At 37.4% G+C, this 20,071-nt stretch overlaps 1 protein-coding gene across 9 annotated transcripts in view; it reads right to left on the reverse strand.

Annotated features, from left to right (window-relative positions):
- Positions 1 to 20,071, reverse strand: part of LOC118259705 (cytochrome P450 7B1) — a 123,916-nt gene that overhangs the window by 15,817 nt on the left and 88,028 nt on the right. For 3 of the 9 annotated variants that reach the window (XM_035569470.2, XM_050708706.1, XM_035569466.2), the window contains exons 2-3: positions 7,058 to 7,194; positions 87 to 683 (exon numbers count right to left, since the gene is read on the reverse strand). In XM_035569470.2, the coding sequence (XP_035425363.1) occupies positions 87 to 683; positions 7,058 to 7,194 (734 nt within the window). Of the gene's footprint in view, positions 1 to 86; positions 684 to 5,149; positions 5,366 to 7,057; positions 7,195 to 9,732; positions 9,793 to 19,755; positions 19,827 to 20,071 lie in introns of those variants that run through there. The other 6 variants (XM_050708705.1, XM_035569465.2, XM_035569473.2 and 3 more) reach the window with 4 other exon arrangements.

Raw genomic sequence — 20,071 nt, forward strand, 5'->3', positions numbered from 1 at the left:
TCAAGGTCGCCATTTTGCCTTTTTATTTCAAAGGTCTATAGTAAATTATTTTATTTTAGACAAGCAATCATTCATAAGTTTCCTACCTGCTTTGTCATAATCTCCAAGCAGCTCATATTTCTCAAATATATCTTGTCTGGCTTGGACCACTTTTGACCCTCCCAGCCATTTTGTCATGTTCTGAAGTAAAAAATGATGTATAAGCTCCTTTCGAACCTTCTTGGTAGCTCCTAGCAACTCAATTGGTATGTTTGCAGCTAAATAGGGAAAGCTGGCATCAAACTTGATAAATTTGTCTCTGATTTCACTAATAACTTTGTGGCCATCTGCAGCAGGAACTCTTCCATACAGTGTTACAAAACTGGCTTCAAACATTACAGAGCAGCAGAATTTGTACATTTTTTCTGTTTCCCAATCTGTTGCTTGCGAGCATTTCCATTCAAATATATCCTGGAGATTTTTCATCATGTGGTCAGAAATTATGTCCAAAGGCTTGCCTTGTAGATACTGGTAGATTCTGTGCAGGTTTTCCTTGAGATCAGGGAATTTTGCTTTCGACAAGGCTGGGTAGTCAAAAGTTTTGGAAGCCATCTTATTAGCAAATTCATGGAACTCAAGTTGCTTGCTATTTCGGATGACGTAAACATATTGAAACGGGTCCATGATAAAGGTAATGTATCTGCCTGAATAGAAGAAAAAAATAGAGACACATGGGGTTTTATAATCTGGTGACACTTTCAGAGGTAGTAACTGAAAATAAGCACCGCCAATGTCTGGAAGAAGAGCACAAAGAAAATTCCCAAACCAAAAGCCTGTGAAGAGATCTGCAAAGCAAAAAAGGAAGATAAATTGTATTTAGCTTCAGAAAAGAAAGAATACTGATTCTCTTTGTCAGGATGCAGATTTCACCAGTGTATACTCTCACAGCACTTCTAAAATCAGCATGAAGCCTTTTCGATGTAGACTGATGTACTGGTTTTGGCAACGGTAGGGTGTGACCTGTAACTGTGGCACCCTGGAATAAGTAATTTACTACACTGCTATAATTCATGAAATATGTGGAGTCATAGCAGCATTTAAAAATGCTTTTTTTTTTTTTTAATAGCAGTGAGGGAGAAACACATTTCACCTGAATGGAAGAAGTGGATGAGGGGGGCTGGAGTAGAAAATGTGTTACCTAGGCAGCTTTTCTTCAAGGAGACGACACCAAGACTCAAAATCTGCTGGTTACAGCCTTAATTGCACACTGCCAAACCCCAATATTTAAAGCCCCATCTGTTTTTTTTTTTTCTCCTCTGAAGTTTCGTCTAACTTTTTGTTAAGAATTTGTTTAGTACCAGTAAAATGACCACAACAGGATTTGATTTTGAAGCCCTAGCTTACAGTGAAGGAGGCTCTTATTCTTAAAATGGTTGCCATTTTGGGGCACACACTGTCCTGGCTTTATAAGACATTGTGTCAGAGTGCACGGACAACTTTCCGTCTTCCTGAGGTATTAAGGAGAGACCACAGCAGGACCTCCAGTTGTACTAAGGTACAGAATTGCAGCTTTTGACATCTTTTTCAAGTTGTCTATGCCAGAAAAAAATCTGAAATTTTCCCCCAAGCATAAAGTCAACTAATAAAGAAGAGTATTTTGGTGAACTGTCATGAATCAAAATGCTAATACTCCCAAAGCCCAATTAAATCTTAACTCTTTATGGATGATTCCCATGTTAAGTCTAAATTTAGAGCTCCTAATTCTTAGCTTGTAGGGACAGGTGCATTAGGGAAAAAAGTACCCATTAAAATGTACACATTCTCTGTGAAATATCCTAGACATAAACCCAGAAAATATCAAAGCTTACCACACTTATAGTCTAATTCTGTCTCACTAAAGGGACAAATCTCCTTTGATTTTAATGGGAACACTACATGCTTAACTGAGGACCAAATTTGGCTCTGTGACAGATGTCCTGAGATAAAGTAGTCACTACCACTAAAAATGTCAACAAGTATCCATGGTTACCATATAGTGATATTTGAATTATCATAGTTATTCCGTATCCTGACTTGTATATACACACACTGCTCTGTGGTAAAGATGGGTGTGTTCTGGACTTTCTTTGCATGTAATTTTCATCCTGTTTACATCCACTGCAATCCCAGTGAAAACAGTGAGGAAAGATGGGATAAATTGAGAATTTGACCCCCAATTTGGTCAACAGTGTGAAGGTTTCTGAGGCACTTGTAGTTTGCTTCACTGTAACGTAATAAACCATAGGTATAAACCAATTTTTAAAGAACAAGACACCGGCTTGACAAAAAGATCCTCAATTCCCACTCCTCTTTCCTGACCATTTCTTCCTTCCCAAACCGCACAGGAATTTTTAGCCCCAACCTCTGTGGGACCTCCCCATGTCTTTGCTCAGCCTTAGAGCTGCTCTGTTTGCACTCCTCTTGCTCCAGCTTTCACGCACTTGCATGCTCTTATTGAGGCCACCATCTTTGTGATCAAAGCTTGGAAAGAATGCCCATTGGAGTGATTTTTAATAAATAAACTGGGAGTGTTATTAACCCTAAAGACGAAAGCTGGCTTCCTAACTTTGCATTTACAGGGTAAACAATTTAAGTTAAGATTTTTAATTAATATTAATTTAAACCATCTGTCCACCATCTGCTTATTTCTGATGCAAAATATGAGTTTCTTTGTGATCTTTAATCAGACACTTAGCAAACGCACATCAATTCTTATCATTTTTAAGTAAGAAAAGATTTTCAGCAAATGGGTTTTCAGACAAACAAACTATTTTAGCAATAATTTTAAATCAAAACTCTCTCCACACTAGCACACTTTGGAAGAGAAAATCTCTAACAAACAGAACATCACAGATCCTGATTTTTATTATTCTCATCAGGTTCCTCGTAGCAAAAAGTAAGTATATACCAAAATACTGATTTTGTAGAATTCAATTCAGGCTCCAGACCATTCCTCTGAGAGTCAACAATATGTATAAACACATGAGAAAAAAATATACTTTTGTTACTGTATTTATTAAATGTCTCTAGCCAGAAAAGTGGAACCCCCGAATAACAAAGGCAGCTTGTTTATGTACCTCACAGAGGATCTAATTTTAGATCTCTTCATTAGAAAAAGACTAAAATCTAAAGACTAAAATCTGCAGTTAGAAAGTTATTGCTGTAAGAGTGGGTATGGGAGCCTTTAGCAATTACAATCATTCTTGCACACAGATGTAGCCGCACAGGTTTACCATGGTGCCTTCCACCCAGCAACAGACTCAAAATTAGAAAGTCATGCCCCAACATCTCCCCTACCCTAAGCAACCTTCGAGAAATTAAAAGCAAACATCCAAACCCTAACAAACGTTCTGACCTCAAGGTATGACTTTAAAGTTTTGAGTGTCAATATTGCAATTAATTTCACTTTTCAAATCATTTCATTGTTGCTGTTGAAGTCTCTTCCCACTTATTGTTCCTGGTGGTGTTTGATACCAACAAATGGAAACCTTTCCTCAAGTTTCCACTTACTATACCGAATTTTAAAATGCAGTCCCTCCCTCCCCTCCCATGCCTTTCCATTGCAGCTAATGCCAAGAATTACCTCTTGTAGTAGTCTTTTCTAAAACAGTACCAAAATATTGATTCTTGTGAGTTTCCATCAGAGTATTGGCAAAGGTAAATGTCAGATCAACCAAAAGTGGAGGAATGCCACATGCTTTCCAAATCAGTAAGCTTTAACTATTTAATGTATTTATACAGAAACCACTGAAAGCACAATGCCTTTCCTTGTTAGAATGCAAAAAAATACCTTTAACACACACACACAAAAACAAAACAAAACAAAAAACCCAAGACATACAGAAACGTCACACTCCAAATCCCAATAGTTTAAGTCACTTGGCTTTTTTATTTAGTACAATAGAAACAAGTCAAAATAATAAATGTATACTTGTTTCTCTAAAAAGCCCTCTGAGTTTTTTTAATATGGATACAGAGAATTTATATTCCTTGTCCAATCCTTCAGTTTGCGTTACAACCATGCTGCAAATAGCATGGTTATCTCCTTGTAGTTTACACAGTCTCCTAGAAGAGTAAGATTGATGTGGAAAATATGAAAATTGTCAACTTTGGTAAATCTGAGCACAGAAGCCAGTATTTGTATGATAGTTAAGAAATTACTCTAATAATGCATTCTGGAGCTTTTTAATGCTAATGATGAAAGACAAGCATTTCATATGACATATAATGATGGATGTTATTTCAGTAATGCTTGCAGCAGACTTCAGCTTTGTAAGGGGTTCATGGAAATTACCTTTTGCCTAAGACAGAAAAATGTGGTATTTTACTGTAGGTGTGTCATGATGTAAAAGAAAAGAATGACTTGTTAGCACAATTATAAAAGGCCAAATGTGCTTAGCAAAAACACCGGAAGACAGATTACTTTATCAGAATTTGATTTAGTCTCATAGACAGCGTTGCAATGCTCAGTATCATTTCTAATAATGTATCATCAAAAGGAGACAAAGTTTAATCCCAAGAAACTGTGAGAAAACTGCTTCAAGTTCTTTATGTTCTTACCTAGCTGTCTGCCTACCCGGCTGATCCTTAGCAAGCAGAAAGCTTGGGCTGGGACGTACTGTCATCTAAAAACAACAGACTCAGTATCTCTCTCTTTCTGTCTTCCCTTCCTTCTTTTCTTTTCTCTCTCTCTCTCTTTCTTTTTTGAAGACTATTGCATTTACGTAATCGTCCTCTTATTAGGAAGATTCTGCTGAACTGCTGACAATGATGTACAGTAGTGCTTCGCCAGTATGACGTTTGGGGAAAACGATTCTGCTGCACCACCACACAAAACCAATTAGAGAACTATTTTCTGCGACAGGTCAGGAATTTACATTGTTTCTCATAGAAAGATGTGCTTTTTAATTTCTTTATTAAGATGACATCCATGTCCCTTGCGACTTTTAGGGATGACAATCATTTGCTCATCACATGGGAAAGTACAATCAGCAAAATCGCATTACCGGTACGGGGCAATGCCAGAAACTCCAAGCATCGTTCCACATTTTCCAAATGAACTAGTTTGAGAACCAATAATTAGAACAATACATATTGATAGGATTTGTTGACAGAACCTGTAGTCACTCACCAGGGGGCTAAAGTAATGATAGTACGTATACAGCCGGCTACGTTATGTTTGCTGAACATACAAACATCATCTTTGTCAAATCACTAAGACACACAGAAAGCCTGCATGTCTTGGAATCAGGACAGGATATGAGCTACCAACTAGCTGCATCTTCTTTTTCGAGTTGTGGCTGACAAGCTGTTTCTCAGTGAAGACTTGATGGTCAGTATGTTTACACTGAAAAAAGAAAACTTGAGGTAGTATCTCCAATACAACAAATTCACGAAACCAAAGATTTCCTTGTATAAGGCTGAAACAATATCCGTAACTCACTCTGTTTACCTTAACCTGTATACATGAAAGCTTTCGAAAAATACCTAAACACAGGGAGATGAGTTGAAATGGAATTCTGTTTATTATGCAAACAGAAATTCATTAAACTAAATTACACTCACAGATTGCTTAAAGACACAAATCTCTAAATACAGTCATATAAAACAATAAAAAGGGGAAAGAGAAATAACTATTTGGTTAAACAAATTAAGGATTCTGAAGTATGATTGTATCTGCTTTCATGAATGCACTATGGTAAGTCTTTGAATTATTATTATTAATTTTACTTGCAAGAAGCCATTATTGTACTCACTCATTATCATGTGAGTATACATTAACAATAAAAAAGAGTATTTCAATTAAAGTTAGAGTTGCAGATGTGTTAAACTCACTTCAAGATGAAACACACCAATTTCCAAAGGAATAATAATAAAAAAAGAATGAATGATAATAAAAAATACATTTAATAGCAGTAAAATGCCCTTCCAAAGGACAAAAGAATATATTTTTAGGTAACAGGAAGAAAAAAAAAATCTTAATTAAACATACTGCTTGTAATTTAATTAATAGACTTTTGAAGAAAAAAATTATTTGTATTGCAAAACAATATTTATATGGAAAAATAAAGCTAAAATCACTGCCACAAAATTAACAAGCAAACTTTACATTTTACATTTTTATTTGAAACTCTCTAAAAATACAGGAATAGCTAAAAATGAGGTAGACTTAACTGTAAAGTAATTATTGATGCAACTATAAAATTCATCATTTGAACAAGGATATCAGCATGTAGAGGGGCAAAAGATCCATAACATCTACCTACTAATAGGAGTTTGTCTTTTTCTGAACAAAGGAAAATACTTGATCTTAAAATGATTTTAGTAAAAAGTATATATATAGATATGTAAATTTATATATTTAGGTTTCATTCAAGATTCCAGTTTCATTCTGTGTTTTTCTGGTACATTTAAGTGTATATGTGAAATCACTCAAATGTCTGTATTTGAGCTAGCGTAGTAAAACAGCTATAAATACAGAAAGCAGCAAGGTTATATCATACTTTATTATATTGTTATTTTCAGCAAACATGATCAGAATAAAAGGCTGGCAACAGGAAGTTTCTGTGTTCCAGTCCTGATTGTATCACTGAGTCAATGTGTCATTCATTCCCTTGTGTTCCTGTCAACCAGTTGTAAAACGTGTGAGAACATATTCTGCACTTTTTTTCTTAAGTGTTTTCTAAATTTAATCTGATATTTTTCTGTGCAGTGTCAAGATGATGTTAGTTCTCCCTTCCTCAGGAAAAAAAAAAAAACAATACACATTTATATGTGTTGGGAAAATCTATGTTCATACATTTCTCGTCTAAAAATTCTGTTGATACGCATATATACCTATAGCTGTATATAAATACACATAACCATAACTAAATCTTGTGGATACTTATTATGTATATAAAACATTTGAATTTAATGTATTGTGTCCTATGGTATGCAGACATGTTTTTGCTTAAGTAAGATTCTAAATTAAACATCTGAATTAATATTTAACTTCACTGATGGAAAAAATCAAGAGAAGTACTAAAATACTGCTCACCAGCAATATGTACAGTGAAAATATCTCCAAGTTTCTTTTGCTGATCCAGTAAGAATTTGTAAGCATCTTTTCTAAAAATCAAAGCCTTCCCAAGGTAAGGAATCCAGCCATTTATTAGTGGGGGCTCTCCAGTCTTCCTGTTAAAAACATAAAAAAAAAAATCAGGAATTAGCTTTGGCATGAGAGCAACTCATCTTTATATCTATTTATATATTACACTTAGACCTACCATCTATGCATATAATTCTTACAATGTATAATATGTTGTACAGAAAGTTCTTCAGATATGACGGCAGGTTAAATCTAATCACACCTCTGAGCACAGAAGGCTCTGTGTGGTGATTATGAAAAATAAGAGGGAGAAATTGAGATGCATTTAACTACAGGTCGTCCAGTTATTACCATAAAGTTATGAACACAGAAAAATTACATTCTGTAGAAAATCTCACAGCGAAGAGTCCTCTCATTTTCAATATTTTGCATGTCAAAGGAAGATGTATCAGAAGGCAATTATGACAGATTTAGGTAAATAGGACGCTGACATACCACACAAAATGATTAGCTTTACAGATAAGGTTTTAAGAATTTCCATTTACCAGCACACAAAACAGCTACCGTTCTAACTAAATACCTTTAACATAAAGATAATAGAGGCCAAACATTTACCGTAATAACTCTTAGTCTTTGTATGTTTACAGTCTGCTAAGCCAGAAATATGTATGAACAGTTTAAGATTAAATTCTAGATAATCATGTTTTTAACCCAGTCTGAAAAAGCAGCCATGGTGTGTGTTAGTTATGTTCGTGGAATAGTATAAAATACCTTTCAAGATTCTAGCAAGTTATATTTTTCTTTACAAAGGAAAAAAAGGTCCTATTCCTGTCCCTTTCACACTGTCCTATTCCTAACTGCAAGTAAACGTCTTTCCTTCGTGCTGGTCTTTAGTTGCTTGAATCTGATTTACAACAAAGAAACATAAAGCATGCTTGCTCTGGAAAGGATTAAAACAAATATTCACGAACAACTCTGATGCTACATCCCATCTGTGAAGGTGACTTATACTACATGCAGAACAACTCATTCTGATTAAACACAAGATATTTACTAGCTCGGATCTAATCAAAGATCAAGGGATCACAAGCTTTACTACTATCATACACAGCATGGATTTTTATGTAGCTGGATTAACCCTATCATAGGCACATTCCTCCTTGAACTGCTCAAATAGAAATTAAAAAATAATAATAAAAAGGTAAATGCGATATGCTGAATTTATTTTTTTATTTTTTTCTAATTAAAACTTTCTGTGGAGGAAATTATAAGCCAGTGATTTGCTCTCTTACCGCAAAAAAGTTGGAACAAATTTAGTTTAAAGATGAACAGATGTGGCCACACCAAGTTGCACATCTTGAGCTCTTTCTGTTTAACTGGCCACTAATTACAAATGTTGGTTTTCAAGAAAATCATTTTGTTAACTGGAAAATAAACATTGCAAACATTCTAGTACAAATTAGAAAATTTCACAGCCTATGTGTTTGCACTGGCTTTCTTGGTTCTTTGGGTTTTGAGGGTTTGAGGTTTTTGTTTGTTTGTTTTGTGATGATTTCTTGATTGTGGGGAAGGTGCACGTCGCATAAGCCAACATGTTTTATGTCCTCCCACGGGCAAGTAACACCATTATTTACTTGTGTGGTGCAGCAAACTTTGTACTGGTTAATTCTACGTTAGGTGAAGACAAGACAAGAACTAATCTGAGATTACACGAGAGGGATCACCAGCCCTGAAAGTCTAACAGCCCACTCAATACCCTTAATTATCCCCTCAAAGCCTGTAATGAATCTGGATGATTTACCAGTTTTTCCCCCCAGACTACACAGTCCCACCAGCGGCCTCCTTTCACTTCCTGGGCTGGACGCGACACCCCGTACGTAGCCCTGTGACAAATATTTAGATAGGCTTTTTGTCATATTCTAATTTAATGCATCTAATTTCACTCTCCGTGTTCTGTCAGTCGGTCAAAAGCTGTATTCTTCACCAGCTTTCCGCCGGGTAAAGAGGACGCAGCTCAGAGATCCAGGGGAAAATTAACTTAATGCTCCGAGTCCGTGGGATCACATCAGGGAGACGTTTTGCTATCGCGAAGACGTGAGGGTCACCGTTCGCTGCAGACGTGTTCAGCTCAGCAGCAATAAGCTGAGCACCGGTGAACACCGTGGCACAGCTCTGTGCCTTCCAGAGGGAAACGCAGCACCCGTTCGACTCGCGACCCACAGCAGGCTGATAACAGAGACCTGTCTTCATCTCCATCTTTGCTTCTCTTTGGAAGATGGAGATCTTAATGACTCATAGACCAACACACAGTGAAGAAAAGAGCGCAGCCGAGGCTTTCTTGCCCCCTGAAATACCACGCTTCACTGCACAAAGCTTTAGGCAGTAATGCTCACCTCAGCTGGGCTTTCCGAAAACCTCTCACCTGCAGTCTGCCAGCGCTCAAAACTTTGTGCTGGACTGCACTACCTGCACTATGCTGCTTTTACAGCTGTCGGTATGACCCACCAATGAAGCCCACACAAACTCTTCCCCTTAGTTTCTTATAAGCTTTACCTCAGGGCTCACACTTCACAGCCTTTATAAAATCCCGTAATTAGACAAGATACGACAAATGTTAAACTTACTGTTTTCTCATGGTATTGATTTTTTGTATCAAATGTAATGCGTGCATCAAATGTAAATATCTAAGAAATATAAAAAAAAAAAAAGCAGTATGAAGTGTTTTGATGGCAATTTAAGTTTCCAACTTTTTAAATTCAAGCACTGAGAACTTCCCACCTGACTATCCCATATATAATGGTACTCAGATCTAGTTTAACTGCTTAAAACCTAATTCACTTAACACACTCAGCATCTCATAATATTTGCTGCATGTTCCTTAATTTTGTTGTTGTCATTCTTTTCATGTTGGGTTGTTTTTACATATATACAGGAATATCTACACTTCACTGAGAAATCTCTTTAAAATCAGTAAGACTTAATATGAGCAAATTTTACAAATAAAGCATCAGCAACATATCCAATGCAATCTATAAGTAGGCAGATCAATTAAAAAGTGGAGGGAAACCAATGCAGTTGTATCATCCACTATGGGTAAATGGATAATTTCAAATAACTTTATGCAAAAAGTCTTCTGGCTACAAATACAGTCTGTAAATACAATGAATGAATAGATTATTGATATCTGTAATTTTTCTTTCCTTTCACGCTGAAAAGATACATCCTTGTTAGCAAGTAATGAAAAAGAAGTAAAGTTTTGGAGTTTGTTTACAGTTTCTTTAACAGGAATTTCTGAGCTCACCTAAAACATTTAAGTCACTGATTCAGGTGTGACTGTTTAGTTACTAAGGTAAGGCAGTATTAAAAAATGTGATTGTTGTATCTACGTCTCCTTTATGCTAAGCAGCAGTGATGCAGTAAACCAAATGAAAAATGTGCTGCAACATAAATTATGTGAAAAAATAGATAAAAAATATAAATATTTTTTACTTTATTTATTTTATTTCAAAGTTTTCTAAATGTTGTTTTCCATTAGTAAAAAGGAATTATTTGGGAAACCCAAATCAGGTCAACATTTGTGAGGCTCTGTGAATGTCAATGTAGATTATTTTTTTTTATTATTGTAAAGTAAAAACCCTAAAGATCCACAAGCAAACAGACTTTGCCAACATTTATCTCTAATGGAAAAATTATTGCTTTATAAAAGCACACAATCCTATCCTTTTGCTGGTTACACCACTCCTCTGCAGTGCAGGGCATTGGATCAGTGTAAACAAGAAGAGAATCTTTCCCATTTCACTCGTTATTTGTATTCCAAAGGAGCAGATGCCTTCCAAGTTATGCAAAAATCTACAGCACATCTAGTACTATAGCAGATGAACAGGTTAATTTTTCTCTTTGCACATAATAAATCATAAGTGCTTTAACACCCATAGTCGCATTTCATGAACATAAACCTTCTGTTTAATAATGTCTGTTTACAACTAGAATCAGACATACAGTAATCTCTTGCCTGGGATAAACATTAATCCAGATCTGTCTAGAAAAATTATACAATTCATTACCATAAGTAATCTCTATTGTGCCCTGTGCTTAACCTTCATCTTTTTTCCTGTCCTATAATCTTGCAAATCCACTGGTGGTGTATGATTGGCATCTGGTGTGAGCACAGCCTCTGCTGCACAAAGAACGACCGAAAAAGCCACACACGAAAATGTCACTCCGCAGGGCACCGCTGGCTCCGCCGGCCGCTTCTGAGCAACTCACACCAGCGGGTGAAAGAAACCCCAAGCTTGGGAGAAAAAGAGCCCAGCAAAGTCTATCTGTATCACTTGCCGCAGAGGGGCCATTTGTACTTTCTAAACCACCATTACCAAACACAAAAATTAAAGGCATTGGTCTCATTTCTCCATATCACTTTTGGTCAAACCACCACATCCCACGTCGACGCTGGAGCAGACCACGCTGAGGGACTTCAGGGAATGGAAATGTGTGGATACAGGAGTAGAACAAAAGCTATTATGAACATGTCAGAGCAGTCTGAGATTATTCACAGGCTCGATCACAATATTTAAGCAATAAGACATGACAGACAGTGTCTTTCCAGGGGCTTATGAGCACTCTAACTGTGAGGAAAAGAATGAGGCCAAAGGCTTCAACCCCAACAAAGGTAATCCCCAGAAATGTGGTGTCTGGAGTGTCTTGTTGTATTATGAAAGAGAGACACAGGAAACTTAGGACAGGAGAAAGCCAGCAAGTCCTTCTTTTTTTCTTTTCTTTTCCTCTCTTTCCTTTCTTCTTCTTCTTTTTTTTTTTTTTTTTAATTTAGCAGTTAGTTTCTCCCAAACCTTTTCACAGCATTAGGTGTTTGAATCCACAAGGACAAAACAAAACAAAAAACCAGAACATTTTACATTTTCTTTCAGACATTTGTCCACAACAAAATTTTTTTATACTTATAAAATTAAGTATGCTTTAAATACCCCATCGAAATTATTTGCCTCAGTGATCCCCTGGCACTCTTAGTTTTCCAGGTTGAATACGTGCAATATTAAAAAGTATTCCGTGCAGAATTAGACAGATGAGAGCTTTAGTAATATACAGTCTTCTACCTTTGAATTCCCAGCTTGAACGCTTCCTGCAGAGGTGAGGACCAGCTGTTGCTCCTATCCGACCACTATTTGGAGGCTTACATAGAGCAAATGGATTCATCAGGCCATGTCTTGGCAGAGAGATGCACACGAGGACTGACTCAGTGAAGAAGATGTCTCTTCACACATGGAAATGAAAAGTTCACCGCCGCTGCCTATACCTTCACCAAGGTAAACTGACTTTGCAGTGCTGACAACCTCCTCTTTTCCATCCACTGATGACGCAAATGGTGTGTTCAAAATTTCAGGCAAAAAAAAGTTAAAAAGCAATGTCTAGACCCAGGAAATACACCTCTGAGCACACCAAAGAGAGAAAAGTTTATTTGCTCTTTCAAAAAGAGCATATGGCAAGGACACATTATAATGGTGATGTGAGACAACCTAGGAGAAATGTTGACGAGAACAAACCAACCAACCAGTTAATATTTATTAAGGCTCCCCCACAAAAAATGCAATACTTATATTGAAAGTACTTTTGTTAAAAACTTATGGGATTTTCAACAAAAATGCATTTCTTCTGTAAAAGTATACAAGCTTTTTGTTGTTAAGAACTCTAACTTCTGTAGTAAACCCTTCATCACAAGAACCTATTCACCTACCATTTTTTCCTCTCTTCTATTAATTCCATTTGGGTCATCCCTGAATATCCAAAAAATACCTGTACTCAACAATTCATTCAGTAGCTCTGAAATACTGCTGTCTAGGAACTTTTTTTTTTAAATTTTTTAATTTTTTTTAGCTACATTATCTTAGCACCTGTAGGTTTACATTGCACGTATCACCTCCTCAAACTTTTGTGTTGAAGGGCACATCCAAAAACTCAACCATTACTTGTAGTGACTGGCTGGGGCATTGCCTAAAAACCCAAAAGGTAGGAAAATATCATTTTGAGAAAGCACTCTGAAAAATTTAAAAACGGAAAAAAACGGAAAAATTTAAAAACGGAAAAACGGACCACAAAAAAAAGCTTTCGGCTTAGGTATATCAGAGATTTAAAATTCCCAGAAGGTTTCTGCACAAAAGGTAATGTGAAATTTTGTAACAGCCAGAACATACTCATGGAAGAGACTCAGTCAATGCAACAATAATTCAGTGATATTGGAAGTTAATACAAATTCAGTGCTTATGGCCCCTTCTCTGAAATGCTATGTTGTCTTTGCTCTGGGTGAAGTCAATAAGAGCAGCTCATGGTTATTTTATCATGTCTTACATTTGGGATCACTTGCCCAGTCTGGGTATTTTCCTTTCATAGTTTAACTGTAATCAAATAAAAATAGTATAGGAGGGGATACTGAGAGGTTACTCACTCTGTGCCTGATATTCCAGGTAGGCTACTTCATGCCAACACCTCTCTTATTCCCTTATGCTGCTCTTGAAGATAGCAATGGAGTCTCCAGTCTCCCCAAGCAATCTGTCCTTATCAGAAAATTTCTCCTCATGTCTAACCTTTATCTTCATGCTGCACTTCACACCTTCTACTTCTCATTCTGTCTACAAAGGATAAGAGAATAAATGATCCCCTTTACTTCTGCAGGGGAACTTTATATATTCAAAGGTACTTATCACGTCCTCTTTTAGTCTTTTTCGGGTTAAGCAACCCCAGGTTCTTCCAGTACTTCCTCACAAGGGTTTTCTAGACCTCTGTGTACTCACACCACTCCCCTCTTCCTGAAGTTAGCCCATATCCCCCTGGAAGCGCAGCGCCATGCACTGAGCACTGCACAGCGATTACCTTGTACATCTTGTGGGTGATGCGCCCGACTCTGCATCCCGGCACAACCTCAGCTTTCTGTGCAATATCACAACGGTGATGAGAAAAAAGCAGCTTCAGAACCATTACAGACCTCAGCCTTTTCCCAGACAAAAGATCCTGGTCCTGTCCAGATGCTGCTGGTTAGTCCTCTGTTTTTTTCCAGTTTGCCATTTGAAACACTAATCCCTCCTTTGCAGGCCCCTTTTCTTTTAATATTATCCAGTAACATAAAATGCTTTTTTTTCCCTGTATTCATGCGAGAAGGACTGGACCAGAATATGAACTCCACCAGTATTTCCCTTTACCACTGTCAGGAACATATTTACACTGCACGCTGATTGACTTCACCCAAGACAACCCAACAACTCTCGTCTGATATCCATCTCTTCCATAATCCATTTCTGCACTTTAATACATTGCCTTACTGCAACACATGTTAAAACTGTACACAGTAAGTAGCTCATAGTAGGAAATCATATTAACCGTCTGGCCTAGAAATGACAAGTGAAGTGTGGATAAGAATGTCAGCACTCCACACAGAAATATATTCAAACATGCAGAAATCATTCCTTACGTAATAAAAAGCAAACAAATAAATTCAGGCAATCTCAGAAACAGTGGTGGGACATCATCACGTTTAAAAAGCCATGTTAACAAGGAAAGTGAAGAGAATATTATACAACGATGTTGCATCTTCTGTGTGCATCAACTGTATTTTCTTTGAGCAGAGAATATAGAATTTCAGAAGTAAAAAAAAAAAATATGTAAAAATCAACTATTATTTTCCCTGAAAGTGTAGGAATGCTAAATAATGAAGGATGTTCATTAGAACAAAGCAGGTAATGAAAATATAGGCTTTATTTCACGTAAGTGAGCTGTCCAAAAGTCTGGTTTCTTGGTTAAGCCGGACATCTTGAAGTTCTCTATAATCAACAGAGAGAAAAGGCGTGAAAAGGCTTTTTTCAAAATATTGCTCTTTACTAACCACAGATAGATTAGAGATGCTCACTTAGGTGGCAGAGTGACTACATCTGCCCTTTTGAACAGAGTATATTATATACCACTCCAGGTCACCAAAGGAACACTGCAGAACATTGGTCTCTCACTTGCTCTGTCTGCCACATAAATGATTTGCAAATACCAGCAGCCAACTCCTGATTTATCTAGGTAATTATGTAGAGAAACAGGGCCACTTGCTCTGTCTTAAAATCTGCATGTGCATAGCTTTATATGAATTAAAAAACAAAAAACAAAAAACAAAAAACACATTTAATGTTTAAAAAAGATGCAACACAGCTATGAAGTCTTTAATTAACAATTTCATGACTTCCACAATTACGCCCATGCATTCCCCAACTGGAAGTACAATAGCAATCTAAAAGCAATTTCCCACCTCTCCTCCTAGAGTTTCAGATGTCAGACATTTCATGAACCTTATTAAAAAATTAACAGTCAGGACACACACATTTTGCTCAAAAAATGTACTGAAAAATTCCAAAGTCTGAAGAGTTGAATAAATACAAAAATGTCCCAGATACCTTGCTTAGTCCACTTATTTGTAAATACAACTCTAAGTTGGGATGAAGCACTGAGAGAAGGTGACTACTCCTGTCACTAATGCATACATCAGATGAAAACAGCAACTGAATACAGTACTCAGGTGAATGTTTCAAAAACCTTGTTGTTTTTAAGATGAACACAATATCAAAAGCTTATGTCTTCTTCCTTGTTATAGGATTATATATACTCACTTTCCAGATTCCTGTTTTTGACCTTTTCCTTCTTCTTTTAAAAATCTATTGCATGTTAGGAGAAACAGTCTTGAAACCTAACTTTCCATTACAAATTCATTCTCTCCCGCTTCGTCTCCTTCTGCCACCAGCCTAGATTAACATCTCCATTTCTCCATCTGAACTGATGCTATGCTTGAAATCCCAGCTTTATTTTTTTTCTTTTGCCTCTCTCCCTGCCCTCCACAACTTTAGCTTCTACTTCTCTCAGCACAGAATATAGGCAATTTATTTCAGCAGAAAGCATGTTGTAATCTGCACTCTTTTGCTCCTCACTAGTTGTAATGTCTCCTTCCTTGTTCATAGACATGCTTCTATGCTCTTTCCTCAAATCCCTCTTCTGAATATTCCCTACTCCGTTTTCCATTTCCCTTGAATCCTTTCTTTCCATCTTCTCTTTCCCTAAACTATGCTATGGCTCTGCCCCTGCCTACATTAGTCTTTGGCAAGCCACACTTTCTCATAGTTCATAGCCTGATAAATCCTGATCCTGCCTTAACAAGCTGCCACAATTAGGGGGCAACAAACCTGATTATTTCCAAATTTATTTTCCTTGGGCTGGGCAGTGACACCTTTCACACCGCTGTGCATATGAGAAGCACCCTTCTATTATTCACGCCGCACACTCTGTAACAGCAGCCTCATTCAGCATCTAGTCTGATCCGAGTGGATATGAAGTGCAGTCTTTCACTAAACATTCCTGGGTAGGACTAGCCTGAAACTAGACCTCTCATCATGGGGGAGATTCTAAAATATCTAAAAACATTTTTATTTTTAAACATAAAAAAAAAAAAAGACCTTAAAAATATTTCCCACCAAACAGCTGCTCCTCGATTTTACTTAGCAAGCACCAGAATGAAGGCAGCTGCAGCCTGCTCAGTGTGCTCACAGACTTTCCCTGCTCCTGGAAAGACCGACCAGAGGGATGCTTGTGCCCTCTCCTCCTCCCGGGGATTTTTGGGGCAGCCTGCGGGCAGCCGCAGCCCGTGCAGACACCCTGCAAGCTGGGCGATGGATTGTGCTGCTCACAGACAGCCTCCCCCCGACCTCCCCCTGGGGTGTCCTCATCTGCTTTTCCCTCTCCTGAGCCTCAAACTCTGCTGAGCCCGTAACAGATTTAATGTGTATTAATTTAGGAGCTTCGGTGTATTGCCTGAAAACAATGGTTTGATGCTTGGGAAATATATTCCTTTAATTGGTCTGCATCTGCCCTTCTTAAATATTTATGTAAACTCTATTGTGTTCAAGGGCATAAGGGTTAAATCTAAATGAAGTTAATGGCTTTGTGTTTGTTAGCGTTCTCTGGAATGTACGACATCCTCATCAGTTTTAGGTAACCGAGCTAATTCCAATTTTAGGTAAATCAGGAATGCATTTTCGTTCTGCAGTCACGGAAAGCTAAAATATTATTAATTGGAGATTGTAAGATGCAATGATAACTGGGACATCATAGGTCTGAACATGTTTTAAATCCCTCTGCTGTGAAACAGGGAGTAGAAAATACAAACACAATTCTCAATTTTTTAAATTAAATTGAGCAAATGTCAACTTGGGTTGGGGACTAATCAGAGGCATTACAATTGCAAATTAATACTTGTTTCATTATTTTCCTAAGTTCTTTCCTCCAGAAAATAATATTCATTTTATAAAAGCATCATCTTTTTGAGGAGTCCAAGATTTTACTGTCTTTGATTTACTGAAAAATGACTTTTCTTTTTTTTTGGAAATACAAATACTACCCTATTTCATCATTTCCTACTCTGGTTCAAGAGTATAGGATAGATCTTGATTTCATTCAGATTTAGATTTGAAATACAAAGAGCCTAATTTTGCAGTCATCTGTACTTGAAGAGATGGAACCAAAACACCACATCTAAACACACTTCTGCGCTTCCTAGTCCACTTAGCATGAAAATGATTTAAAAAAGCACCATCAAACAACTTTCAACATTGTAAAATTTCCAACTGAAATCTATTTTTTAATTCAAACACTGTGACTTCAGTCAATTTCTAATTAAGTTCACCCCCCCGCCTCTAAACTCAGTGGCACACCTGGCAGGTAACAGTAATTTCCATTTTCCATTGAGTAAAAGCCTGAATTTGAAAATTACAAATTTCATTTAAGAAACATTCAATGTTTTGTAAACAGCTCTTCCAACTGAGCACCGTCACACCTGTTTTTAAACCCCACATTATCCAACTGCTGAATGCCAAACAGTAGGTGAGGCGGTCTACACACGGAACGCAAAATTCTTTACAGTCTCAAAGCTTCACGAGTCTTAGAAATTTAAAACATTTCCACTGGGGAGACAATAAGAGTTAGAGGTTCTAATGAAAAGAAAATGAATGCAGTCAGAGAAAAAGATTCAGGATATTTTGTCCATGTTTACATTACTGTGCAGAAACAGACGCAAACCTGGGACTCTGGCCAGGTTGCTCACCCATTCGTCTTTGTCCTTGCTGAACCACTGCCAGGACTGGGCACTCAGCTGGTGCAGAAGGCCATGGCTGTGGGCAATGGCTTACAGTACACCCAAGGGTCCTCTCCTGCATGGCTTGCTACTTGACCTGGCAGGTAGCCCATGTGCACCCTTGAATTTTGCCGTATGGCTGTTGCTGGATGGACTAAACGGCCCAGATTTCTCCCTAGAAGACAGCTGGGATCTGTAGGCAGTCTGAAACTCCACCAGCTCAGGTTGCCAGTAAGGCTTATATGAGGTACTGGGTCTTGTGAAAGCCCTGCACATCAGACTCTGCTGGGATCAGCCACCTCAGGTGCAGCATAGATGCTGCTTGCAATCTTATTTCCATCTGTACGCCTGTGTCCAGAAGCATGCCCTTCCCATTGTCCCAGGACTTGTATATTTGAAATCTGGTCAGGTTCTACAATTTTGATTTGCTCCAACTGAAAGCTGCTATGTCATACATGTCCAATAGACTTCCATTGTATCATAGGGTGGATATCAACAGCATTGTAAACAGATGGAGAAATGCGCAAAATGTGAACTCACTGAAGTCAATACTAGCTTGGCTATTCAGACTAACAGGGAAGATTTCATGTCATGTGCTGCACTGTGAAGTCTGGTATGGGGTCGGTCCCAAATTTCATATTAAAATGTACACCCTGTCCTGTTGCTCATAAAAAATGGTGGCATTACAGGGATGCTGAGGAGTGCATTCAAAGGCATGGCCAAATCCTGAGTAACAGGTTTCCCTAGCTACAGGAAAAAAAGACTTTTAAATACTTTGGTTATAAACTTGAGTCTTAACTGGTGTTATTCTTTACCAATAACTGTTCCATTTATATGCTGTATTATGCACATTTGCCTTTATTATTTTTCAATTAGAAAAAAAATCCTAAGAAAATGAAAATTAGAAATGAAAGGTTATCAGTAACAATTTTTAACATTTCAATTCCAAGCATTTGCACCATTCTGTAGCCTTCTGTTAATGATACATCTGTCATTTCATTGACACCCCTAAACAGCTTTATTCTCTTTTCTAATTAAAAGACAAAGCCGATTATGTCAATCTACGAACTGACATCTGAGTGCTTTTGTTATAATGTAAGAAGCAATGAATATGACTATTGTTATGCTAAAACAAAAAACTTGGGAATTTTAACTGAAAAACCCAAGATGGCAAAATATGTACGGGCTAAATTAAAACAGATTCTTCCTATTCATGCAAAATGCACATGTGATTGTATTATTTAATTAAATGAAGATACTGTGTGAAAAATGAATTCCCAGCCATAGAAAGCATAAAGCAACAATGATACATAATACGCCTGACTAAAATATGTGAGAAGAAGCCACCAGATTGTAAACTATCTCAAACAAATAAAGGATAGGCTGAACCATCAATCTCAAGGAAAAAAAGTAAGATGTAAAACAATCCAAACTGCTTGCATACAAAGACATGGTTTCAGCTCCATCCTGTTAAATCAGATACCTGCTCAGTGGGCTCTCCTGCACGAAAGAATGCTTTCTGGAAGTATTCTCCCGTAGTGACATATGCATTAGCTGGGAACACAGAAAATAAGCAGCTTTCACCACATCCTCCAAGCTACCGTAAATGTTCCTCTGTTTTGTGAACCAGAACTAGCTGCAGTGACTGCTCAACCTGGTGAACTGACAGGTGTTTTTGCGACAACGCTGTGGATGGGATGAAATGCTTGCTATTGTAGGAATGCCTCTGTGTTTGGATGGAGACATGCTGGACTTGAACAATCTCCCAGATGCCCGCATTAATTGCTGTAATCTGTGTC

Source organism: Cygnus atratus, chromosome 2, assembly GCF_013377495.2.
Source record: "Cygnus atratus isolate AKBS03 ecotype Queensland, Australia chromosome 2, CAtr_DNAZoo_HiC_assembly, whole genome shotgun sequence".
NCBI lineage: Eukaryota > Metazoa > Chordata > Aves > Anseriformes > Anatidae > Cygnus > Cygnus atratus.